Here is a 27,581-nt window from a genome sequence, read left to right on the forward strand (position 1 = left end):
CACCACAAAAAAGGTCATTATCAAGTTAATAAGGAGAACCAACTGGACTCTGTAGAAGCAGCTGGCATATGTCAGTAGGGGGGGGGAAAGAGCAAAAACGAAAAGAAAAAATATCTCACCACATGCAAAATAATCAACTTTTGTCACTATTCAGAAAATAAGCAAACCTTCCTAAAAACAAATGCGAAATGGTACAGATTAAGCTCAAGCCAACATGAAAATAAAAATGAACAGGAAAGAACTAGAAAGTAGGGGCACAATCGCCACTTTTACTGGGTCTGCCTTCATCATTTGGGTGGCCCTCACTTGGAGCTACATGAAAAGTTTTCACCCAGTGAAGAACAACATGGCAATGTAGTGTTGGACAGGAAAAGTCAGAAACAAAAAGATGGCAACACTAGAGTCACCAGGCTGTGCAATGGTGTAGCAGTTAGTGTTGCTGCCTCACAGCAAGAGGTTCTCTAGTTCAATTTTCGGCAGGGGTGCCTTCTGTGCAGAGTATGCATGTCCTCCCTGCATTCGCATGGTTTCTTCCAGGCCCTCCACTTTCCTCCTACATTACAAAGACATGCAATAGGTGGATCGAACACTCTAATCTGGCCCTAGGTATGGGTGTGTGCATGCAAATGTGTGTGGTCCACCCTCCCAGGAGTGTTGGGCCTTGAGCTAGCAGCGGGAGCACATACAACACAACTGTTTCAAAACAATGAGTGCTGAAAGGTGCTCACCGTTTGATGTGACACATGTTGCATAAACGGGAAAAAGACAAGAGACTAGAATCACTGAAAGCGCACTTTCTGTCAAATCCCAATGCACCCAGTCTAAAATGAAAGTTAACCAGATGTTTTTCAAATTAGCCTAAACAGGTGTGGAAACATCACTATTTTTGTGAAACTCACTGTTAATAGTATTAAAGCAAGAAGTGGTAAAATACACTTTCTAAAATCTGTTAAAACACAACCCGAATCATTTTGCTGCAAGCAACAGCTTGTGACAAGGCAACATGACCTCTTAATATTGCAGCATCTGACAAGCAAATGGCCCACTGGCACTAGGACAAAGAATTTATCTGTGCTACCGACAATGCAGCATCAGTTACCAAACTGGGAAGCCAAAGAGGTGGCCACTGGCAGGGGGTGTCAGGTAAGGCTAAGCAACCTCAAAAGGAGGGAATGTGATTGATCCTGGATATACTACTCCCTGGAGGAGGCCAGTCGTGAATCAGCAAGATGCAAAGCTATGAACTTGTAGGAAAGTTGTGTTAGGGCATGCCAAAAATATTACAAGCCATAGCAAAAAAGAAAAAAATTAAAAGTGGGTCAATGGAAGAGAAGCCAGGAAGGATTCATGAAGTCTTGTGCGTGGAAGGACGGGGACCGCGCCGAATGGGAGTCTGCAGACATTCAAGGAGCTGGCCAGCTGGGGATTGACTATTGACTGCATCTGTTCCAAAAGGCTGAGTTTTATTTTTGCTGGAGCCTGGAGGTGGTGGAACTTGGTAGGGTTTTCACTTATTTTGTTGTGGACTGAGGGGGCCTCAGCTGCTTACTGTGCGCAGAGGTAAGTGTGTGTGAGAAATGTATGTAGGTTGTGTGTGTTAGAAATAAATAATGGTGGGTATGCAGACTGTGTGTGTGTGTGTGTGTTAGAAATAATGCTGGTGGGTATGCAGCCTGTGTGCGTTAGCAGCCCGCTGTACAGATGCTGAGACTGTAGATGTATTATTTTGTGTTCTGGAGATACAGAACAGTGACAGTATCTAGACTGTCAAGATAAGAGCAAATGCAATAGTACAAACTTTATACCTGAAATTAAAAATAAGGGGTTTTCCTCAGTGGTAATTTTATTATGACAAAAATGTAGCTGGAGTAATATTTGGCCTCAGTCATATCATAGACATGCTGATGTGATACAATCATCAGTTAACTTGGGATTATAAAAAAAAAAAAAAAAAATTAGTTATAATGCATTGTGACACGCGGAAGTTTGTATTGCACAGACCATAAAGATTATTTTCTCTTAGTCCCTTGTTTAAGTTTAAAAACTTCAGTGGAAAATTAGCAAGCCACAATATTTAAGTTTACTTTAGTTATAAATTGTTTAGTGCAACACACAATCAGTATCTTTGTCGTTTAGAAAATGCATGTTCAAAAATCCTATTCTAACAGCTTTCTATGGTTGTAAGAGCAATGTTTTAAATGTATCCCTATTAGCTGTGTTTGTGCTCTACATTTCTTGGTTTGCGACTCATAAAATTTCAGTTTGCCAGGGAAATCATGGCTGCATAGTTTACGGTCACTGTATGTTAAGAGGCATTTGAGTTTCAGATTGCATATCTTTTAGAAAATGCATGTAAAGGAAGTCCTATTCTAACAGCTTTCTATGTTTTATAAGAGTAATATTTAAAACGTATCCCTATTAGCTAGGTCTCTGCTCTATTTTTTGGTTTGTTGCTCATAAAATGTGTTTGTCTGGGAAATTACTTTGGTTTCAGATTTCATATTCTTTAAACTTGCATGTACAAAAGTCCTGTCCTAACAGCTTTCCAGGTTTAAGAGCAATACTTAAAATGTATCCCTATTAACCCAGTTTTTACTCTCTATTTTTTGGTTTGTTGCTCATAACAGTTGTTTGTCTGGGAAAGTATGCTGTCTAGTTTAAAATCACTATATTACGAGGCATTTGAGTTTCCAATTTCATATCCTTTACAAAATGCATACACACAAGTCCTGTTGTAACAGCTTTCCAGCTTTATAAGAGCAATACTTGTGTGTCCTCCTTTTGTGCCTTTGCCCCCAAAGTATAAAGCTTTGTACAAATTTCTTGCCCTAACGGGTTGAGAGGTAGGGTTTATTTTGCTTGTTGTACTGGTTTTACAATGAATGCTCATAATAGCAAGGCCTAAGAACCTATGCTTTTTTGCCTTGTCAGATGTTAGCACAGCAATTTATGTAACAATTCTCCTGATTGTTTTTGTTACTACTGCCTTGTCCTCAGAATACATCTATTTTACTGTACAGGCATGCTAATTTTTATGAAGGGTGTTACAAAATGGTTAAAGGTATCTGGGTTTGTTTTGTAATATTATTAAAAGTAATGCAGTGTATCTTGTGTTCTCTCCCCAGGAGTGCAATACGGTCACATACATGTTGGAAAAGGGCAGCTACTATGCTTTCATTTTATTTTAAGTGTTGAAGACAAGACTACCGAAACTAGTTTAGACATTTTTAAGAACAGCCTAACACTTATTATGGGTACAAGTGTTTTGGTATACTGGCAGGCTACAAGTGCATTATTGCTCATGCTTGAAAAATTTTTATGCAAGACTTTCAGGATTTGTTTTGCTAGCTGTGCACTAGACAATTAAAATTGTCTCTATTCTGTTAATGTCTCAGTTTTCACAAATACTTTCAGTTTACCTAGGTTTGTCCCTATTTTGAGAGCTATACTGGTGTCTTTTGGAGAAAAATCTCAAGCATGTCACTTGACAGTTATACAGCTCTACTTCTGAAAATGTTTAAGGGACATTCTCTTGTCAATGCCTAAGGGTAATGGTAGCAACATCTTGTAGCACCATTCATGCCAGTATTACTGCAGCCGTTGCATATAATCTTTAGTATAATTATTTGGTGTGCTGTTTGAGTTTTACAGTACGAAATTGTGATTTTTTGATCTACAAATGTTTGGGATATGTAATTTTTTTTTCTTTGGTGGTTAAAGCTATGAGAGCTTACATTCTTTGGTCATGACTGTTCACATGTCTGAAATGTCACATTCTTTTAAGTACTGAGTCCCATACTTAACTTTTCAAGGCACTTTTGCCAGGTGCACACAAGGATGTAGGACAGGACTAGAACACGTCTTTCGTGCTGCAGGTAGTATTGTCATAATGTAGTGTATATGTATTTCACGGTACAGTTTGAAGTGTTTTGCAAGTAGATTAAGCTGGGTTTGTTTATCCTTAACATGAATTTTGATATCAAGAGTGCTTTGATGCTGAAAATGTCATTTTGCAATGAATTTCTCCCTTCCTCAACACTGGTTAGGTAGGCAAGTCAGCACCAGAGGATTGCAAGTGTCATCGTCGAAGCAAGGGAGTGAGTAGAGTGATCACGCAGGCCTTTACAGTTAACAAAAGGGGCAATGATGAGCAGGAGAAGGTGCAAAGACCAGAACTTTCCAGTGATGTGGGTAGATTGTGGGCCTGTTGCCCCAAATCTTAGATATTCAGGAGATGGTTCTTTTTTTTTTCTCTCTGCAGTATAGCCTCATTTCTTTCTTTGTTCAGTAACACCACTGTTTTACAAACCTAGGTACAGACTGCCCAGATTACGACGAGTATAGGGATATGCCTAAAGATAGCACTCCAAAGAAGACGAGATACACAATTTTTCAGCCAAGTTGGACAAGTGCCTTTGACTGGCTTTCTGAGAGTAGGCATGGAGTGAAATATGCTTTCTGCAAGACCTGTAACACAGACCTCAAAATCCATCATGGTGGTCGACATGATCTGCAACGACATGCCAACAGCGGGAAACAGACAGAATTGCAAGCATGCAGCTGGAAGGACTATGGCAGATTTTTCTGGGCCTCAAAGTTTAGCAAGTACAAAGGTAGTTGAGGCAGAGGTTGGATTTGTGTTGCTCCTTGGAAAACACAACTCGTCATTTGCAGCAGGAGAACACATCTTTAAGTTTATGAAGAAATGTGGTGAGGGTCAAGACGTTCAGTAAAATGAGATGTGGAGCAATGAAGGCAGCCTGTATTGTACGGGATGTTCTAGGACCTCATTGTCAGAATGATGCTGCTGCCGCCTACCAGAAAACACCATTCTGTGTGTATATGGACCAAAGCACAGACATGGGTGATGACACACTGTTGGTGATCCTTGTTGGTTACCTTGATGAAAAGGCTAGCAAAAATGTAATACGGTTCCTTAATATGCCAGAATGTGTGTCAGGAACTGGACAAGCATTGTTTGATGATTTAATGTCCACTCTGACACAATTTAACATTCCAGTTTCCAACATTGTGGCCTTTTCTTCAGACAATGCTGCCTCAATGACTGGGAAACACAATTCTGTGTTATCTCATTTAAAGGAGGTGAAGCCTACCATTGTAAATGTGGGGTTGTCTGTGCCACCTGGCAGATCTTTGTAGTAAGGCTGATGTAAAAGAACTACAGTCACCAGATTTCTATCTGATGTGTATTGTCATTTCAGTTTCAGTGCACAAAGACAACAAAAACTTCAAAAATTTCCTTTATTCACAGACAGTGACCCCCTCAAAATTATTAGACATGCACCTACTAGATGGCTGACTCTGGGAAAGGTAATTAACAGAACCTTGGCCAAGTGGCCAGCTCTGAATTTGCATTTTTTTGTCTGTGGAGCCACGGTCTACTAAGACTGACTTGATCTCTAAACACCTACAGAGTCATGAATTGCATATGATTTTTATGTTTCTTAAGTATGCACTGGGACCTTTACTGCAGTTCAACATTCAGCTTCAAAGCCAAGAAAGTCAGCTTCTGACACTGCATGCCACTGTGCGTAAACTCCTGCAGCAGTATGCTGGCAGACACCTCAGACCTGCAACTGCTGTCAGACTAATCAAACACAGTGATGTCTCAGTGTTGACTGACAGTAGCTCTGTTCTGCCAAACAGTGAGCTGCGTATTGGCTATGAAGTTAAACAGTACATGAGTAGCCATGAGGAGGATATTGCTGGCACAGTTACAGAATTTAACTTTTATTTAAAAAGTTATAGCATTCTATGCTGCAGTGCTGCAGAAAATACTTAAAAAGTTTACCATGCACCATCACTTAATGAAAGATGCTTCATTCCTTATTAATCCTGCAAAAAAAGTGAATTTCTTCAGGTCTTGTCAGGGATGTTGGTTTCCATCTGGGTGTCTGTGAAAATGATGCAGAGGCTGAACAATTAATTGATGCGTTTACCCAGTATCAGGCTGAGGACACAGGGAACCTGACAGGTCCAGTGGATGGGCCCCACTCACGTGTCCAAGTACGTGGGACACCTTCTGAAGGACCTTTGCATTAAAGGGAAATTGATACTGTAAGCAGCTTATGATGACTCTACGTTGCTTCCTGCACTCAAGTGCACAAGCTGAAACAGCATTTAGCATGGTGTGAAAAGTGAAAACTGAACTGTGACAGTCTATAAATATAAACAAACTGAACTAATTATTAGCAGTGAAAATGAATGAACTGGACTGCTGTGATCGTAAGCTGCCAAAAAAAGAAGTTATGTACCTACCATAACATTCCATGTTAGTTGTCTTCATCTCGCCCTCCTTCTTGCTGGTTGGGTTCAGAGCCGATCCTCGGCTCCGACTTGGCCATCTTCAATAGCTTGAGAGCTGTTTACTGGCTCGAGGCTACCCCTTAACCCATAATGCCTAGCGATAGCTACCCAGATCTCATTTGAAATAGCTAACTCCAGACATAACAACATAATAAATCAGTCAAGAATCAGTTGACTATACCTGCCATATTCTCTTAAGTCAATAAAGGAAACAAGAGAACACACAGCCAGTGAAACAGAAAAAAAAAAACTCTCGATCCACTAGGACAGAGGGATGGAGGGTGGGACGCAAGAAGGAAGGCGAGATGAAGACAACTAACATGCAACGTTATGGTAGGTACATAACTTACTTATGTTAAGTTGTCTATCTCGCCTTCATTCTTGCTGGTTGGGACAATTAATTGATGCGTTTACCCAGTATCAGGCTGAGGACACAGGGAACCTGACAGGTCCAGTGGATGGGCCCCACTCACGTGTCCAAGTACCTAGCACCTAAAAACCTGGGTGGCTCAGTGGAACAGACTCTTCAGAACAGTGGAACCAAAGTCGGCTCTGCTCCTGGAGACCATATCCAACTTGTAATGAGAAATAAAGGTATGAGGGTTTGCCCACGTGGCAGCTGCACAGATGGAATCCATGGGCAACCTAGACTGGAAGGCTACAGAGGTGGCCAAGGCCCTAGTAGAATGACCTTTTGGTTTAATAGGTAATTGTTTGTTCTTTAACTGATAAATGAAAGAAATAGTGTGTGACAATCATCTGGACAAGGTTTCCTTGGAAACTGGGAGACCTTGTTTGCCCAAGGCGTAAGAGAGGAATAGTTTGTCCGACTTCCTTACTACTTTAGTTCTGTGCAGGTAAAAACGCAATTGCCTATGAACGTCCAAATTGCTGTAGTTTGTATTCTGCCTTGTTGGTATGATTAGGGAAAAACACAGGAAGATCTATAGATTGGTTTAAATTACTTTTGGAGCAGACTTTAGGGAGAAATGAGGGATTAGCCCTCAGAGCAACCCTGTCCTTATGAAAAACCAAGTATGGTGGATGAACACATAGCGCCTGAAGTTCAGAGACACGTCTGGCTGAAGTAATAGCTAACAGATAGAGTTGTCTTCCAAGATAGGAACTTGATAGAGCAGGACGTTGCTGGTTCAAAAGGGGGCAGAATTAAGGAGGTTAGGACTAAATTAAGGTCCCAAGGAGGAGGGGGATCTCTCACTGGAGGCCTAAGAAGAGTTGCCCCTCTCAAAAAAGCTTTCCATAGCTTATGAGACATAATGTTAGAGTTCGAAAAACCAACATAAAAGCTAGAAATGGCCACCATTTGTACCCTGATCGTAGAAGAAGCGGACCCGGAATGAAACAGTTGAGCTAGGAATTCCAAGATTTTGTGGACTGGGGCTGAAAAGGAATCCACATTCCTAGTCTTTGCCCAACAAGAAAATCGTTTCCATTTGCTAGCATAAGTTTTCCTCATTGTAGACTTGTGATAGGACACGATAATGTCACAGACTGCTGGGGAAATGCTGGGAAGCCTGGATAAGGTTGGAAGTGGAGCAACCAAGCTGTGAGCTGGAGAGTTTTGAGGGATTGATGCAACCCACCTGACTGATGAAGCAGGAGGTCTGGAATTGGGTCCAGGGTTGATCAAGAAGGTAACGGTGCAGGAACGAGAACCATATCTGTCAAGGCCAGTAGGGAGCAATGAGGATCATTTTGCAACCCAACGATATTGCTTTCTGTATAAGTTTGGGTATCAGAGGGAAAGAAGGAAAGGCATAAAGAAGTCCCTGGGGCCAATCGTGGACAAGAGTGTCTCTGGGTGTGTGACCCGGAAGTGGAATAAGGGAGAAGTAGTTGCTGCATTTGCTGTTGAAGGCAGTGGCAGAGATATCACAGCAAGGCTGTCCCCATTTGCAGAAAAGAAGATTCGCAACTTCCTGATTCAGAGACCACTCGTGAGGCATGAGAATAGCTCTGCTGAGCCTGTCCGCTATGACGTTGGATCTCCCAGGGATGTGTGTCGCAATCAGAAAATGTTGGGAGGAAATTACCCACTGCCAAAGTCTGAGTGCTTCTCGACACAGGAGGTAGGACCTGGTTCCGCCCTGCTTGTTGATGTACCACACCACTGACATGTTGTCCTTTTGAATAGCAATGGTCCCAGGAGGAAGAGAGTCTTGAAGGGCTTGCAACGCCAGGAGCACGGCTCTCATTTCCAGGACATTTATGTGCAGATGGTAGTCGTGAGGTTGCCATGTGCCTTGGACTGTCCTGCCCAGATAATGCCCCCCCCCTATGAAGGAGGCGTCTGTCGTCACTGTGGCTACCGGAGGGGGTTGTATGAAAGGTTTGCCCTGAGTAACTAGTGGGGAGACCATCCACCAAGAATGATGCCTTTTGCATGCATCCGTGATCATGATCTTGTAAGTCATGAGTAGCTCTTGGAAAGACCACTGCGTAAACAGAAATCACTGAAGAATCCTCATATGAAAGCGCACCAGTGGGATTAGGAGAATGGCTGCTGCCATGGAACCCAGAGTTTGAAGGGCGTACCTGACTTGGATCCTTTTGCTCTGCATCAGAACCTGTATCTGCTGATGAATTGCGGACACCCTTTCTGGTGGTAGCCTTGCAAACATATCCCTTGTGTCTAAGTCTGCTCCTATGCAAGTGATAGATTGACAGGGCAACAAGGCAGATTTTTCGAACTTTACTGTGATGCCGAGCTGTGAGCAGATTGTGATTGTGTAGTCCCGTGCTTGTATGAGTTGATGCCTGGTGAAAGCAGTAAGCAGCCAGTCATCTAGATACGGAAACACCTGGAATCCTTGACGCCTCAGGTGAGCCGTGACCACTGCCATACATTTGGTGAACACCCTGGGGGCTGTGGTGAGACCAAAGGGTAGAGCTCTGAACTGATAATGACTGGCCCCCAGCTGGAAGTGAAGATATCTCCTGGAGCACCTGTCCATCTTTATATGGTAGTACATGTCCTGAAGATCTATAGAGCACATCCAAATGTCCTGGCCTAGAAAGGGTAGAATGGACTGTAGCGTGACCATCTGAAACTTTGTTCTTTGCACAGACCTGTTTTGTCTGCTGAGATCCAGAATCGGTCTCCAGTCCCCTGTTTTTTTTGGTACTAAAAAGAACCTTGAGTAAGTTCCGGATCCGTGCTGGTCTGCTGGGACTTCCTGGATGGCTCTTTTTACTAGCAGTTTTGAAACTTCTATTACTGCTTGCTCCTTCAGATTGGGTGAAACATCTGGGAGGGTCTACCTTGACAGTAAAGGGGCTGATGGAAGGGAATTTTGTAACCTCCGGACATAACGGACCGTACCCATCTGTCTTGTGTTAAACTTCGCCAGGCTTTTAGGTACAGGGAAAGTCTTCCCCCCTCTGCCTCTGGAGGAAAAATCACTACGTGTGTCAGGCAAGGCTCCCTGAGATTTATGGAACCACATCTTCCCACTCTTCTGACCCTTGGGGTAGGGTCTAGAGGGAGTGGAAAAACAGACTCCCATGGCAGAGAGAGTCTTGCCTTCTTGCTCACACCTAGTCAAAGTGTCTTTCACCTGTGGTCCAAAAAGAAAGGAACCATCAAATTGAGTTGGTGAAGGACGCTCGAAAGGGTTCCGCAAAGTTACACAGCCTCATCCAGGCATGCCTCCTAAGGGCCACCCCAGTACCAGCGGCTCTACTCGTCCCATCGGCTGCATAGGAAATGAGCCTCATGAAGGAGTTAACAGAATTAAGTGTCGCTAGCTGGGAAGCTACCTTGGCTTGTGCTCCCTCAGCTGTTGGATCTTGGAGGGTATCTCAGAGCTCTTTAAGGAGATCCCACTGAAGTCGGGTAAAATGGCACAGGTAGTTCAGTGACCTCATAGAGAAGGTCGCTGAAGCGAACATTCACTTCCCATATCTGTCCATCGTCCTAGACTCCTTGTTAGGGTGATGGACAGACGAAGAGGTCTCCGCTAACTCTTTTTTGGTGGCTGCTGCTACCACCATAGCATCAACAGGGACACCTTTAGAAAGGAACTGCTTATCCTGGGGTGCTGTAATAAATTTAATAGGTCTCCTCGGAGTTGGTTCCACTGTACTCAGAGCTGACCAAGCCTTTCCAGCCACCACTGTCATAAGTGGATCGAAAGGTGGAGACACCCAGGAGGTGGAAGGTTGGGAACCGAAGGCATCCAGAAATACAGACTCATCCTAAGAAGGGGCTAGGGGATTCCAGTTCCCCCTCTGCTTAAGCATTTCTAGGATGTCCGAGAAGGAAACATCTCCAGAGGGGGATCTCGGGGACCCTTCCGAATCATCTAAGTCTGTATCAGAAGTGACAGACTCGGGGGAGTTAATGTGCTTCCTCTTACACTTTTTCTTCCGAGGGGGATCTTCTGAGTGATCAGGAGAGGCCTCAGAAGAGGAGGAAACACCCAATGGGGTGTCCTGGAGCATCGGTTCCCTACGCTTGGGGTCTGGAGGAGGAGCAGAGGTTGGCACAGGCACTACAGGGGATGGAGCCGGTGGGGCTGATAGTTGAGCTGACTCAGGGGACAGCACACTCTGCATGACATCGAAGGCATCCCTGCCACGATGCAGAGAAAGCTCCGGTTCCGAAGAAATAGGAATCTTTCTCCACACCGAGGGAGACGGCTCCAAGGCTGATGGTAGGAGCAGAGCTCACCTGCGCTGAAGCTCCGAGAGGGAGAACAGGGTCGGACAAGGGTCCGATGCCACTCGCCCCCTTGGAGCCAACGAGAGAGCCCCGGCATCCAGATCCCTCGATGGAAGGCACCACCGAGGGAATCAGAGCCAACGTTGGAACCAAAGGAGATAGAGTTATCGGAGCCGACAGTTCCACTACTCAAACCCCAACGAACTCTGGCTCCGAACTCACTGGAGTCGGAGGAGGAACATCGAGAGAAGTGGATGAAGACGATACCTGTTGAGGAGGGCTGGACAACAATTTGGCTAGTACCTGCGACTTTAGCAACCTACTGACCACTCTCTCCACATCATGATCCGACAGCCTAGAGGATTGAGAGGAGTGAGAGGATCGGTGACTACGCTTGCTCTGAAGTAAAGGAGACAGAGGAGCCGAATGCACCGATTCTAGTGAAGGGGACCTCAGCCTCTTGTGGCTCCGCGATGGCTCCGAAGCCTCTGATGAAGCTGACGGGGAGATTGTCTTGTCGGTGCCAGCCGGAACCGACATAGAAGGTAAATCCTGAACCGAAGACGGCTCCGAACTTGGAGCCGGCGGCTTAGTGGATTTAGTGGATTTCACAGGCTGTGAGGTCTTGGCCGGTGTATCCTGGGGTTTTAAAAGACCCCTAAGAATAAGCTTATTCTTACGCTCCTGCACGACTCTTGGACTAAAGGCATGGCAAATAGAACAAGAGTCCTGCAGGTGCACAGCGCCTAAACAATAGATGCAAGAAGTGTGCCCATCTGTCAGAGACATTTTCTGACAGCATGAGTCACACTTCTTGAACCCAGAAACCTTGGATTCCTTTGACATCCTTAAAAGTAGAAGGAAAAACAATTATAACAATGACAACCAGAAGCAATATACAGTCTACAAAAAACACACTACTATAAAGACTATAGCTAAAGGTTTTTTTTTTTTTTTTTTTTTTTTAAGATAATAGGAAAGCTTCTAACTTAAACTGCTAACCTGACAAGAAGAGGTAGGGGGGGAGGGCTGGGGGAGAACTCTCTAAGTTAAACGAGTTCTACAAGAAAAAGGAGGGATACTACAAGCCAAATAACTATCTATCACAAAAACAAGACTATCGTTAATAATAAAATACTAGAAGGGTTGAATTCTAGTGAAGAAAGTTATACAAAAAACTTTATACAAGCCTGAGCCAGAAAAATGACACCTCGCAGCTGAAGTGGCAAACGAGATCTGGGTAGCTATCGCTAGGCATTATGGGATAAGAGGTAGCCTCGAGCCAGTAAACATCTCTCGAGCTATTGAAGATGGCCGAGTCTGAGCCAAGGATCGGCTCCGAACCCAACCAGCAAGAACAAAGGCGAGATAGACAACTTAACATTATGCGTTACATGCTGCTAAGAAAGCCACAGCAGCATACAAGTGTGCATCTGGTGTATCTAATGTATGATGGATGTGTAGTGCAAAAACATCATCCTAACGGGTCTGTTTATAGGATTTAAATGCAGCAAGTGGATTAATGACCATGTGATTTTACTTTTGATTTGTACAGAAGTGCTGTTTATATGTACTTATGGTGTAGTAATGGTATTGCAGCTTGTAAAATAAATGTTTTGTATCTGAATCAAGTGTGTTGTACTGAATTTTACAAATGTTCTAGACCCCATGGCAATGGCGTGTTTCGTGCAGTGCAAAAATAGGATGTTCCACATTTTGACTGATTGTCACACATTGCTGGCCACACTGGCCTCTTAAAAGGTTGAGACCTATGTACATACACATACATGTATGATGAGCTAAATAATTTGGAAGGAAAAAATCTGACTTAAGAAATCAATGGCTGATTCTCCTCAAATGTTTATCACACTGTCAAAGACATTTTCTTCTGCCATTTACATATTATAAAACTCAAATATGCCAGCATATACTGGAGACCAATTATTATAAAATGTAAAAAACGTTTTGTTACCTCCCTGCTCCGCAGAATACTGCAACCTTTCTTGAAGCCTTTCAACTGTAGCTTCAGCAGCTTGCAGTTTTTCCAGAAGTGCCCTGATTTCCAGTTCAGTGTCTTCTGCTCCTTCATTCAGCAGACTTGTCGGATGATAACTAACATGTTTTGTGTCTTCAGTAAGGGTGAAGCTGTGCAAAGTAGTTGGATTTTTAAACTGCTTTACTGGAACAGGAAGGCGCGATTTCAATCCACTCTTCCAGAAGAAGAAGAAAAAAAAAAAATTTACCTGACAGAAATCTATTTATGACTGTTTCCACATAAATGTAGCAAGTTTTACAAACAGCATGAAACTGAACTGTAACTTAAGTTATCAGCAAATATGAATTTTTGGTACTTGCGTATTATCGCAACCACATTTTCGTGCTAATGCTGGTTGCTTCTCCTTGTGTCAACTGGGACCAATGAAGTATGAAAAAAACTCAGAAACATGTTTTCTGTAATGTGTTCTGGTTTTCAGGAAGGCTTCTCACTGAAACGGCTGAAGAAATAAGGTTTGAGAAACAGGTTTCCCCATTTACTGCCAGCATCTCATGATGTCAGTTAAGCAAGTCCCCCATTCCATTTAAAACGCGTTCCTTTTTCACAGTCTTTGCCCTGAGAACAGAAAGCCATCAGAAAAGAGAAGCAAAGCAGTACACTGTCTAACTTCTTACAAAGTAATCAGGAAGGGTAGACTTGTTAAAATACTCTTTTGTGGGATCTTGGTGGTTTTTTTGTAAAAACGATTAAGGGTTTTCAAATGTGAGGATTTGTGCCTAGCGTGCTCAGAAGCAGCTAATCCATTGGAAATGTGTGTGTGTGTGTCTAAACATCGTATGCTATAACTTTCCGGCCAACGTACGTATATACCCGCAGCCACTGTGATGATCACTGAATTCAATGCCTGACGTCTTTTCAAGCACGCTAGCCGCAAATCCTCAAATTTGAACCCTTAAACATTTTACAAACCCACCACCAACATCCCAGAAGAGTTTTTAACAGTCTACCCTTCCTGATTACACTCCCTTTTTGTTGTTTGAATAAAAGACAAGAAAGTCCAGCACGTCGGAAAATGTGGTTGCGATAATACGTAAGTACCAAATTTTTACACATCAGAATTAGGAACAATTACACTGTATATCTAAAAATGGGGCCAGATTCTACAGGAATGAAAGGCCACAATGGCAGCAAGGAGCAAAACAAACAAGGCCTAAGATTTATATTATATATCATGTGAAATCTACAAAAACTGACATTATCATGCAGGAGAGGACTGTGTTTTTTAATGGTCTCTGGGGTTATATGTCTTCAATGTTACATCTGACAGGGCTGCTCATATTACATTTGCCTCAAGGCAGAAGACAGGAAACCTATCTAATCTGCCCTGTAACTGCAGTCAGTATTCTGCATCTTTTCTTGTGATACAACACCAACTCCTTCACAACACCTCCATGTCTTCTTGAGCTTCTCTGTGGAATCCTTCTCTGATCATCTTTTCTGTGAGTTCATTCCATGGTTCCACTACTGTCTTAATGATGAAACAATTTCACATATCCAAGGGATTTGTTGGCCTCTACAATCTGCTGAATGTGCCCCATCCCCCCCAGCCTTCCTTTTAATGAAAACCCCTCCTCATACCCCCCCCCCCAACTACATCTTATGATTCTGCTGGTTTCAAGTGAAGACAGCTTTAGCTCCTGCAGTCTTAGTCATATCCTTTACTCTCCATTTCAAACACCCTTCTGTTAGCTTTTCTCTGGACTCCAGCTGCAGTTTCTCTCTCCCTTCCTCTCTCCTTGAATAACCTCCAGAGGTGTACGCAATAATAAAGATGTGATATGACTGAGGAGATGCAGGCTTGGTGCTGCTTCAGGTTGGACACTTCCCTGAAATGCAGAGAAAACATTGTTTCTGCCCTATTACAACACTAGCACAGCCTTTCACTCTTACTGATAAAATCTACTACAACATGGAGCAAGGTGAAATCTATGGAGTCATCTTCCTAGATCTTAGAAAAGTCTTACACAGTTGAACAATCCCTCCTACTTCTGAAACTTAATGAAGCAGGACTTTTTCATGATGCCTGGCAATAGTTTAAAAACTCTTATCACCTTAGTAAAGCATGCTAAACCTAAAACCATGTACCTTAACTTAAAAAAATTCTGAAACACTACCACTACACAAGACAAATTCAAGGGATATTTTTGTCAGCATTCAAACTTGAAAAAATTTTTACTGAGTGATACAGACCGTACCAGTAGCAACTTCCACAGATTCTACCTGCTGTACAGTTGTCATGCATACTGTATACTTATGTTTAGCAAGTCTGCTTTTATATTCAAAAATATACCAAGTTAGATCTTTATATTCAAAATTACACCGTTTCGTACAATTAGTTAAGGTCCAGATCCAAAGCAAACTGCATACCATTTTATAGTCCTACAAGGAAAGTCAATGTAAGCACATCTTGTTTGTGTAGTAAGCATATCACTGTTCCAATTACAATGGTGTGCAATCTCAAGCTATTTACAAAGAAAAGCACAGAAAGAAAACATTAAGATAACTAAACTTAAATCAGGATAATAGTACATATATATATTTACTTTCGAGCACCTTATGTTGGGTCCTGCTTCAAACTATTATCGTTTCTTTTCTCTAGTCTATCTTCCAAAGGGCACTTTCAACAGGACTTTCCTTGGCAATCTTCCTGTCACAGCTTAACCAACCCGTACGAGGAAGTTGGCCGCAGTTGCAAGGTATCAACGTTTTAGGTCCTGTGCCTCCCCCCTTAAACTACAAGAGCTTAACTCATTACATCCGAATGACGCCTCCAGGTGTATCTGCAGTTAACTCCTACTGACGCCTCTAGAAGTCAAATAGTTTGTTCATATTTACATCAATAATTCCAAAACCATGCTATGTACAAGGTTTTAAAAGATTTCATCTTAAAGCTTACATTAATATTTGACCTCTGTCTAGTGCAGGTAAATAGCTAAACTGTTTTTATGATATTTACATAGATATAACTTACATTTTTCTAAACATCTCAACAACCAAGTAACACAGACAGAACTCCTTGGCCTCATGTGAACGCTCCCAGCTAGATGAATAAAATGCTGATGACAGTATGTGTGTAACCTGAGTAGTTGCTGAGATATTGTAAGTTGCTTCCAAAATATTACAAAAGTAACAGTTACTGTGACTTATAAAATTCAGTTTAAGTCCTAGAATCTAAAGAATACTACTAACCCCATAAAAGTAGTTTGTGCTGCAGAGTTTGCCATTTACACTTCTTTCATGATCTCTGTTGTTCCAGAGATATGAACACTTGTTTGAAATGGGAGGACATAAAATCTGTGAAAAGGCTTAGACAGTGCAAACTTCCTGAGCTCCATTGGAGTGAATGAGTTAAGTGTGCCTGGTTAACGAAACTTAGGTGCCTCTGGACCTCCCCCATTTAGTGTCAGTGTTGTTTCTCTGCTTAATAATCTTACTCCTTTGATAGTTCCCCACAGATGGCATTTTTTTTTTAATTCAGAGTATCATTCTGGTGTGTGTGCCCCTTAATTCCAAATATTTTATTACCTTAATCAGCTCTTCCACAACTTTTATGATTGGCTTTTCTTCAGTTTTCCATTTTCTATTTAACATTTTTTCACTCCTATGACTAGCAAACAGGGAATAGCTTGGACATGCGTCTGTTTCTTTCTTCTATTGCAATCAAATAGGCAGAACACTATCTAGTCAAAGGGTTTCAACTATTCTTATAAACATGTCCTTAATGCTAGTTCTACACACTCCCAGAAAGTATATTTCAGGTTCCTTTGTCATTTTTATTATTCCTCCAACACAGGCCACTTATCTGCAAGTTCCTCTTCTCTTGCCTTTCAGGAGATTAAAACATTTTAAGATATTTCTATGCAAATACACTAATTTTGCATAACTCTGGCTTATCTGGGGGCTCCTCAAACTTTCTTCTAGTCTGCTTCTTCTATCTGGACTCCCAGTTTATTTTCCCATCCCTGGTTAACTTTCTGCATAATGATCCCCCCCAGTTCCACAGGGACTTCATATCCCATGCTTATTAACCTGGTGCTTAATGCACTTTGTTTATGCAACCCAGCTACACCTTGTCTAGCCAATTGTGATATAGTCTCTTGCTATGACTTCCTTTAACTCTTAACAGTCCCAAATACATCAACTGGAGGGTTCAGCATAATGGTTCCCTCTCCTTTTTCACTGGCTACTGTCAATAAGCCCAAAATTACCATTTTAACTCACTCCCATTCAGCTATTTAAATGTACTGGCCATTCCACTGTATTTCATACAGCAAGAATACAAAGTGCCAACCTCCATCCAATCTATCTTACTCTTAAAAAATTACTGGCTCTCCCCTTAGATTGCTACACCTTGAGTTACTCCCTCTTTCATATCTAAATGTTTAGTGCACCCTTCAACTCTTAGGATATTAACCCATTTTTCCATCTTGCCTTTAAAATCGGCAAATCTACTCCAAGACCACCAGCTATTGGAGAGCCCACATTCTGCCTCTCAGTAGTCATTTTGAGATTGCTTCTGTTTTGCACTTTGTATGAGAAGGAGCACAGGGACATTATTTCCTGGAGATTGTTGACCACCAAAAAGCCCATTAACTGCTTCACAGGTGCTAGCTTGGAATTTCTGCTTATATTTTACTCCTGGCAAAAGGAGGAGCATAGCACACTGATTCCGCATTGTTCTTGATTTGCCAGTCAGTGTCTGAAGGACCTTCCTCACTGGTCTGGTTACTATTCAAAGCATCTACCAGGAAAAGGCTTCAACAAGCCTACAGACACTTGCATCTTATGGGACAAGACAAGGGATCACCAAACAGCCTGTAGCCTGCTTCTCATCTTGGGAATAGCATTACTGTTTTGCTTCTGGTGAGAGAAGCAAAGGAGCATTGTACCCCAGCAGAATGAAGCTGTCGTGAGACATACTAGTAGTAGCTAGGTAGCAGCCATTCAACTGGCCCCCCTCTTTTCATCATTTTTGACAAGCTAATTCTTTCTTTTCAGTAAGTACTGCTTTCATAGATTCACAGACTGTTACTTGGCTAATGACCTGTGGGAGGGGTTTCTAAGCCTAGCCAATATTTCCCGAAAGAATAATGATGTCCTGTATCCAAATAGGACATTGAGGGCCAGGCAATTGTAACCTACCTCTGTCCACAAGGGACATGGGTGCCAGGACAGGTGTAAATTTCTTATTCCTCATTCACTGGTCAAGGTTGTGCTTAAACTGGTAATACACAAACTCAGCCTCACATGGATGGGAAGCCGGATCCATAGGAGGGGCAACCTCTGGGACACGTACATGTCTCTCCAGCATGCTCTGTTTAAGTCACAGAAAAAAATTCAGATCCCTAGACCTTGTATTCCTGGTGCTCTTTGACTTAAACATATGTATGAAATTCATACATGCGGGATTTGTGGATGCCTTGTAAGCTTGATTTACTTCTAACTTCAGAATATCTGATTAAATACACCATCTATAAATCATCAGGGTCTACACTACTTAGTTTCCCCTCAAGTGTTTGGCAGTGTCCTGTACAGTCACAGACACCTTGAATTCACTTTTTTCCAGTAAAAGCACCATTGAAATTTCACCAATACCAAGATGCATACAGGGCAACTAGTTTGCAGTGAAAAGCACTGCTCCCAGAGTTGCAAATCAGATTCTCCTGACATTACTTTATATTCTCACTTCAACCATCCAATCAATATTAAAAAAAAAAGTCTGTTGCCATGGATATGAACTTTCCCACTATCTCAGTTACCTACTTGGTAGATATAGGAATCCAGAGGCAAAGCAGAAACCGCTTCATGTTTACGGACGACCAGTTAATTCTTATACAAACTGAAATGGTATGTGAAAGATGTATTTACACAATGTCAATGCAGGCAAAGATCTTACATAAAAGCACTCCTAATGTCAATAAGATTGTCAATAGTACACATGCTGCACCCATCACACACAATTCAAAGCAAATGCAAACCCGCATATGCTTATGTACTTAAATGTAACCTTCTTAAACTCCAAAGATCTCCTAGACAAAGTACACGTAACAAACACCTTCAGCAGCTCCAAATGCACTCTTTCAAAACACCCATATCAACACAAAACCACATCTCATGCAGCCTGTACGTCTAAGCCCATTAGGCAAGCTACCACACAATCCAACATTCTAGTCACTGGAGACTCCATTGTGAGGCACACTGATGTCCTCTCTCACCAGGCTGAGTAAAGAGAAAGTCACGATGAGTTGCTTATCAGGGGCCATGATTTGCCACATTATGCATGCAGATGGTTACTGGACCACAAGTACTAGTATGACTCTCAGCTTGGGCATAAATGGTCTCAGACGTACCTCTCAAGACTATATGGAAAAAGACATCATGGTGCTATCAAATACGTGTCCCAGACTGGTATGAGTCTAGCACTGAGCAGCATTTTACCTTCGCCAAGGATGATTCCACAATACAAACCAAAGATGACTAACTTTAATAAATAAAGAAATAGTCCCAGTGTCCAACAATAAAAAACGAAAAACGCCAACAAGAGTAGCGCAAAAACACACCAGGAAACTGGAAACCGTGCTGGAAACAACGTTGATTTATTATTAAAAGAACAAAAAGGTTAAGCGCTTTCTTCAGTAAACTACTGACTTCATCAGAACACCAAGTACTGAAAATCATTAGCTTAAATACAAACAACCCACAGAAAAATCCGCCTTTTTCATCAATTAATCAATTATATCATTTACATTCAAAAGTTTGTAAATCATTATTTTATACACAAATAATTACTATAAAAATTTCTCATACAATGAATAAAACCATGCATTTTACACAAACCTGCACGTATAAATATCCCATATACAAGTAAAATATTGTATGAAAACTTATATAAAAATCTTAATAAAACAACGAAAGTGTAATAAATGCGTAAACCTCCTATTCACTGCTGTATCTCGTTAGTTGTGGTTATTCTAACACTATCTGCTGAAGAAATGTATCTATCATCAAATGTCTGCAAGAAGTGTCTCCCAACTAATGTAATGCTGATCCTTATGTACTAAACCTGTGTCAGTATATAATTCTAATAATTCATACCAAAACCTGACAAGATTTGTTGAAATTCATGTGACACAAAGTGTGTTGGAATATACTTCAAAAACTGTTGATAAATCAAATGAACCTAAAAACTTGTTCTAGATCTTAACAAGGGGCTTTGTTGGAATCATCTCATTTAGGCCTGGGGGAGTTTTTGAAGTATATTCCAACACACTTTGTGTCACATGAATTTCAACAAATCTTGTCAGGTTTTGGTATGAATTATTAGAATTATATACTGACACAGGTTTAGTACATAAGGATCAGCATTACATTAGTTGGGAGACACTTCTTGCAGACATTTGATGATAGATACATTTCTTCAGCAGATAGTGTTAGAATAACCACAACTAACGAGATACAGCAGTGAATAGGAGGTTTACGCATTTATTACACTTTCGTTGTTTTATTAAGATTTTTATATAAGTTTTCATACAATATTTTACTTGTATATGGGATATTTATACGTGCAGGTTTGTGTAAAATGCATGGTTTTATTCATTGTATGAGAATTTTTTATAGTAATTATTTGTGTATAAAATAATGATTTACAAACTTTTGAATGTAAATGATATAATTGATTAATTGATGAAAAAGGCGTTTTTTTCTGTGGGTTGTTTGTATTTAAGCTAATGATTTTCAGTACTTGGTGTTCTGAAGAAGTCAGTAGTTTACTGAAGAAAGCGCTTAACCTTTTTGTTCTTTTAATAATAAATCAACGTTGTTTCCAGCACGGTTTCCAGTTTCCTGGTGTGTTTTTGCGCTACTCTTGTTAACTTTAATAAATGGCTTAGTATCTGGTGTTACTCTAAGATGGTGCAATATTTGTCAGCATGGAAGGAGATGGTCAACCGACCTCATTGCTTTGCCAGGGATGGTCTGCACCACTCCCCTCTAAGCTTTCAAATATTAGATAAAACATTTTCTTCCCCCACAGTGCCTTTTTTAGGAATGCCCAACTGAAAGTACTTCCAACATAGCAAGCCAACACAATCTAAAGGTGTTAAAGCTCAATGCTAGAATTCTAAACAAAAAATTTGTCTCCTAGTATCTTTCTTCACCCTAGAGAATGCTGATGTCGGTGGGGTCAATGAGACATAGTTTAAAAATGCGGAAAGCACACAGACAGTGCAAGGTTATAATGTCTTCCACACACACAGACCAGCTACTACACAGACAGGGACCAACGGTGGAGGTGTTTTGTTTTACATCAAAAATAAATATACCTGAAGGTTGGTCAAACAGGACAATGCACTTGAGAAGCTAGTCGTCCCCCTCTATGAGCCATGAAACCTATACCATGTACTTAAAGTTACTGAAAACACTCACCATCCAACCCAATACCATATTCATGGGCAACTTTAATTACCACATTATTAACTGAGAATCATATTCAACAAACATACAGGGACAGAGATTCCTGGATTTTGTAAACCATACTGAATCTGGTCCTCACTAATATGGAAGAGTGCTGCATACCTCCTAGTGCAATGTCGTCTCTGGTAAGGACAGACCACAAATGGTCTCCTTTGAAGTGAAAATAAAATGTGGAACCCCAGCTAACTCTGGAATATTCAGGAACTACTCTAAGGTTAACTTCCTTCTACTATGGGATAATCTGGCAAAATTTCAAGATCCCTTAAACCCTGAGAACACTGCTGTCTATGCAGAACTGTTCAAAGAAACCTTATACAAGCATGTTAAGAACTGTACAGTGGCAGCTGTATCCACAAGGATGTACAGAACTCAATCAAAAACAAACCATATTGGTGTAATCAAAACATCAACAGGCTGTAAAAGATATGAGGTAGCAACATCCTTGACCTGGTCATTACTAATATGGGCGACCGTTGCTCTACACCAATAGTCAACTCCTCCCTGGTTAGATCCAACCACAAACTAATCACTTCGGAAATCTACACCCCCCCCCCCCCGCAAAGGTAACCACCATGTAAAACTTCTCCAAAGTCAACTTTGGGCTCCTAAAAACAGAGGTGGCTAACCTCACTGCATCCATGCAAATGGAGATCAGTTGCATGACCGTTGAATCATACACCAATGCACTGTATGAATACGTATACAAATGCATGGCTCTCGCCATACCCAATAGAACCAAGACACTCTCCTCCAAAAAAAGGAAGCCAATCTGGTGGTCCCCTGTCATAAACTAACTCTGCAACAGAAGGAGGAAACTGATGCGGAATAAGGTAAAGTCCCAAGACTGGAAAAACTCCCTCATCAGCCTCAATAAAAAGTTGAAATCCCTCATCAACTCCTCTAAAGCTATCTATGAAAACAGAATTGTAGCAGACAGTAAAGACAACCACAAGGCCTTCTATAGTTATGTGAAGAATCTCCATGACAATACCCAGATTTGCTCTGAGCTACTGCACAATGGTACCTCCTATACCGAGCCAACAGATATTGCCAATATACTGGTCAACAGATTCAGTGCCAACTTTACCCCCCCCCCCCCAAGGGACCAATCAAAATACCAGTAGATTTCCAGACACCCAGTATTACTGCTGCACAGGTTAAAACAGCACTGTCCAAGGCCAAAAATACAGCTTCTATGGGACCTGACAATATCCCTGGCTGTGTTCTACATGAACTACAAAATGAACTGGCACCTCACCTGTGTGCCCTGTTCAATCACAGCCTCACCTCAGGCTTTGTCCCTACCGAATGGCTCACTGCTACAGTAATCCCTCTCCACAAAGGAGGAGTGACTACAGACCCTGGGAACTATTGTCCTATTAGCCTGATGAGTCTGATATGCAAAGCTATGGAACGCATCATGGATCTAATAAACAAGGATATAGGGAATCTCCAAACTCTGGATCCCATATAGTTTGGTTTTGTGAAGGGTAGATCATGCCTGCTCAACTTGGTCAACTTCTTTGAGTCAGTCACCAGAGCTGTGGATGAAGGCAAGGTGGTTCATACAGCCTACCTTGATCTGGCCAAGGCCTTTGATACCATTCCCCACTCGGGGAATCAGGAAAAACTCACTAAGCTAGGCATCAACCCCTATATCACTAGGCGGGTTGCAAACTGGCTCAAAGGCAGAACCCACAGTGTGAAAGTAGCTGACTCCAAGTCAGACTGCTGACCAGTCACTAGTGGAGTCCCACAGGGTTCGGGTCTTGGGTTCTCTCCTGTTTAGTATCTACTTTTCTGAAGTCCAGTCCACCATGAGGGGACTCTGGCTGACAAAGTTTGCAGACAATTGAAAGTTGGGAGCTATTATCAACTCCCCTAGTGATGTTGACATCCTACATGAAGGCCTCACGGAGACCAACGACTGGTGTCATTACCATGGCATTAAGCTCAATGCCAAAAAAATGTGTCATCATCCCCTTTGGGAAAAACCCGGTTCCCATGAATTACCACATCAATGGTAGTCCACTGAACACAGATGGCGTTATGGCATTATAAGAGACTGGGAACACATGTTGACAGCAACCTCTTTTGACCACCACATTGCCACTGTGGTCAGAAAGTCCTTTTATGTGGCACATCTCATTACTAAGGGTTTTGTATCCAGGAAGAAAGAGGTCATTGTCTCCCTCTACTCTTCCCTCATTAGGCCAATCATTGAGTACAATGTCCATTTGGCATGTGCCTGACTAAACACCTGCAACAACTGGAGAGGCTGAAAAGTACCTCACAAAGAGGATCCTAGGCCTTAAACATTTTTCCTATATGGACAAACAAAAAACTCCAGCTATTCTCTGTCTCATATCACCTACTTAGCATCAATATCTACTTGACTGACAAAGCCATGTCTGATCCAGCTCTGTTAGAAATGCTACATCTGAAGAAATCCCAATCCCTTCGCACCACACGTTCCAGAGACCTCAACCTCATTACCACAATCAACAGAACATGCTGGAGGGACAGGTTCATAACCCAGAGACTGTCCATGCTATGGAATAGACTTCCCATACATCTCAAGCAGAGCACCTCACTGGCCCTCTTCTAGAAAAATCTTGATAAGTGGATGGAAAATAGAAAATTCACTCCAGTGGCTTTACTTGACAGAGGCACTGGGAACTAAGGTCGGGTGGCACACTGCTAGGGTAATCCTATGGGCTAGGCTTGTAAAGGCTCCAGGGCCATTAGTCTAGTACACACCTATGAACAGAAGGAAAAAAATCATGGTAAAAATTAGGAGGTGCAGCACCAAGCAGGATAAAAACACTCTAAAACTAAAACAACTCAGAGGACAAATAAAGTATACCAAAGTCAAACCTGAGGAAAATTTGGCCTCCCAGACCAAGGACAACCACAAGGCTTTCTTTAGTTATGTCCATAATCTCAAAGGCAATATACAATTGTGTGCAGAGCTCAATGTAAATGCAGCCACCTATACTGAGCCTGAAAATATAGCAAGTCAAAGTAACCTTTACTGTTGATCAGATATACGCAGCAATGCAAGCTGAACAAAATTAATGTTGCTTTGGTCCCTATGCAAGATATAACAATGAGCACACAGATTGAATGACTGTAAGACTATTGCACATACAATAACAATTAAAATATTAGCACAATAAATTACCACAAATGAACAGGAAGACATTAGATAATATACTAGTAGGTATTGCAAGACTATGACTTCACACCATGATTGCTTAGAATATTGCACTTCATCAGTTGTAGTATGATATATTCTTATGTTCATACTGCACATGTAAGGAGTGGTGACTCACTCGAGTATTGTACATTAAGGAAGTAATAGCATAAGAAATCAGGCTAACTGTACCAGTTACTGAAGCAATTTGCCAGAGTGATTTACTATTGATGATGCTTCACAGCGAGTGACATATTGATCTAATTATTCAGTCATGACTGGCATTCAAGTTCAGCAGCCTTACGGATAGAGAGAAGCTACTGTTCAGTCTAGAGGTTTTGCAGTGTAAGCTGCGATATCACCTGCCTGGGGAAAGGTGGAAGTACATGTCATGGGCAGGGTGAGTGGGATCATTGATCATCTTCCTAGCCTTTCCCACACACCATCTCGTGCAGATCATCCATGAATAGCAGCGAGGAACCAATGACTTTTTCCACTGTCCTCACTACCCTCAGGAGAGCCTTGCAGTCAAGATGCTTTGCAGTTACCATACCGAATTATGATGTTATTTGAGAGGATGCTCTCGATGGTCAAACTGTAGAAGGCTTTGAGGATGGACTGAGACAGGTTTGCCTTCCTCAGTTTCTGTAGGAAGTGCAGACATTGTTGTGCCTTCTTCACTATGTGGCTAATACAAGTCGACCAAGATAGGTCATCTGAGATGTGCACCCCCAAGAACTTGGTGTTCTGACTCTTTCCAATGCCACTCGCTTAATTTCTAGAGGTTGATGCATCTCTAGAGTCCTCCTGAAATCCACTATTAATTCTTTGGTCTTGTTTACATTTAAGGCCAGATTGTTGTTCTTGCACCAGCCTATCAGATGCTCCACTTCATCCTGTAGTCTGTTTCCTCACCATTTCTGACAAGACCTACGACAGTGGTATCACCCGCGAACATAATTATTTTGTTGGATTCATACTTGGCCATGCAGTCATGTGTCAACAAGGTGAACAGCAGAGGACTCGGGACACCTATGCTCAATGTAATATTGATTGTTATTTTCCCCACATACTTTTTGGGGTCTGTTGATGTGAAAGTCCAGTATCCAGTTACATGGGGGGGTGTTGATGCTCAGCTGGATCAGCTTAGATATCAGATTCTGAGGGATGACAGTGTTACAGGTGGAACTAAAATCAATTAACCATTCTTACATAGCAATTCTTGTTCTCTAGATGTGCCAAGGATTAATGAAGTACTATAGCTATTGCATCAGCTGTGCAGCGGTTAGATCTATAAGCTGTTATGTATCCAGTGTTGCAGGTAGGCTTGAAGAGATATGGTTCTTGATCAACTGCTCAAAACACTTCATTACTGCTGATGTAGGAGCAAGTGGCTTGTCGGATGGGATTTCTTGGGTAAGGGAAGGATTGTAGTATTTTTGAAGCAACTAGGTACAATGACTAGTTGCAGGGATGTGTTGAATATATCTGTTAGTACAGCTGACATGTAGCACAGTCTCTTAGAACACTTTCCATATTATTATCGGGACCAGCTGCTTTTCCTGGGTTTACTTTCCTCACTGTCTACAGATCAGATGTTCGTAGACACAGCACCTCCTTCACCCTGTTCAACAGGGAGCTTATTTGGCACAGTGTTGTCTATATCAAATCTGCTGACGTAGGTGTTTAGTTTGTTCAGAAATTCTGTGTCGTCATCACATGGGGAGGATGCAAGCCTGTAGTCTGTTATGGTTTGCATGCCTTGCCAGAGATGTCTGGAGTCCCTTTGGTCAGATAAGTGTCCCTGAATTTTACGTCTGTAGGTCCTCAGCCTCCTTTATACATAGATTTAGATTTGCTCTGGCCTCTCTTAGATCATCCTTGTCTTTTGATTTAAATGCAACATTTCGTGCCTTTAACAGCTCATGTACTTCACAAGATAGCCAGGGTTTCTGATTAGCATATATGGTGATACATTTGATGACTGTTACATCATCAACACATTTTGAAATATAGGCCATTGCAGATTCCATATACTCCTCCAGGTCAATATGGTGGTTCTTTACAGCTGCATCTCTAAACACCGACCAGTTCGTACATTCAAAGCAGTCCTGTAGTACCAAGGCTGCTCCTTCTGGCCATATCCTTAGTTGTTTGGTTGCGGGTTTGCTTCTTTTCAGCAGTGGTGTGTAGGCAGGAAGCAGCATGATGGCCAGATGGTCTGAGTTGCCCAGATGTGGATAAGGTAATGCTTTGTAGGGCAGTTTTGTTAGTTTGCAAACCTACTGACCAACAAACTCGGCTCCAACTTTACCCCTCTCCCCCTCTACCTTCCTTCGGGAAATACCATCACATATAACTCCTCTTGCTATCACTAGGGAAAGCCAATATCACTACATCACTGGGTTGAGACAATATCCCAGTATGCCTTCTAAATAGCATGAAACATGACCTATCAGGACCTACCTGTGGGACTGCTATTTAACTGTAGCCTTCAAGCAGGCTTGTGCCTCATAATTGGAGAACAGCAACAGTTAACCCTCTGCACAGAGGTGCACCATCTACAGACCCTAGAAACTACAGACCCAGAAGTCTCATATGCAAAGCCATGGAAAGAATGATCATGGAAATGATCAATAATGACATAGGAAGCCTCCAGACACTGGACCCAACTCAATTTGTTTTCATCAAGGGCAGGTCATATCTGCTCAGCCTGGTGGACTTCTTTGAGAAGGTAACCAAAGCAACAGATGAGGGTAAAATGGTTCACACTGCCTACCTTGACCTGGCCAGCATTTGACACATCCCACTCGGGCATTCTTGATAAACTTAAGAGGTTAGGTACA

General features: G+C 41.9%; 1 protein-coding gene across 5 annotated transcripts in view; it reads right to left on the bottom strand.

Moving 5' to 3' along the window:
• LOC122791042 (myomegalin-like) overlaps window positions 1–27,581 on the bottom strand; it is a 3,200,315-nt gene that overhangs the window by 1,202,764 nt on the left and 1,969,970 nt on the right. For all 5 annotated transcript variants that reach the window (XM_044058817.1, XM_044058818.1, XM_044058820.1 and 2 more), the window contains exon 32: window positions 12,984–13,221. In XM_044058817.1, coding sequence (XP_043914752.1) covers window positions 12,984–13,221 — 238 coding nt within the window. The remainder of the gene's footprint in view (window positions 1–12,983; window positions 13,222–27,581) is intronic.

The sequence above is a fragment of the Protopterus annectens genome, chromosome 16.part0, assembly GCF_019279795.1.
Source record: "Protopterus annectens isolate FY-2018-M chromosome 16.part0, PAN1.0, whole genome shotgun sequence".
Taxonomy (NCBI): domain Eukaryota; kingdom Metazoa; phylum Chordata; order Ceratodontiformes; family Protopteridae; genus Protopterus; species Protopterus annectens.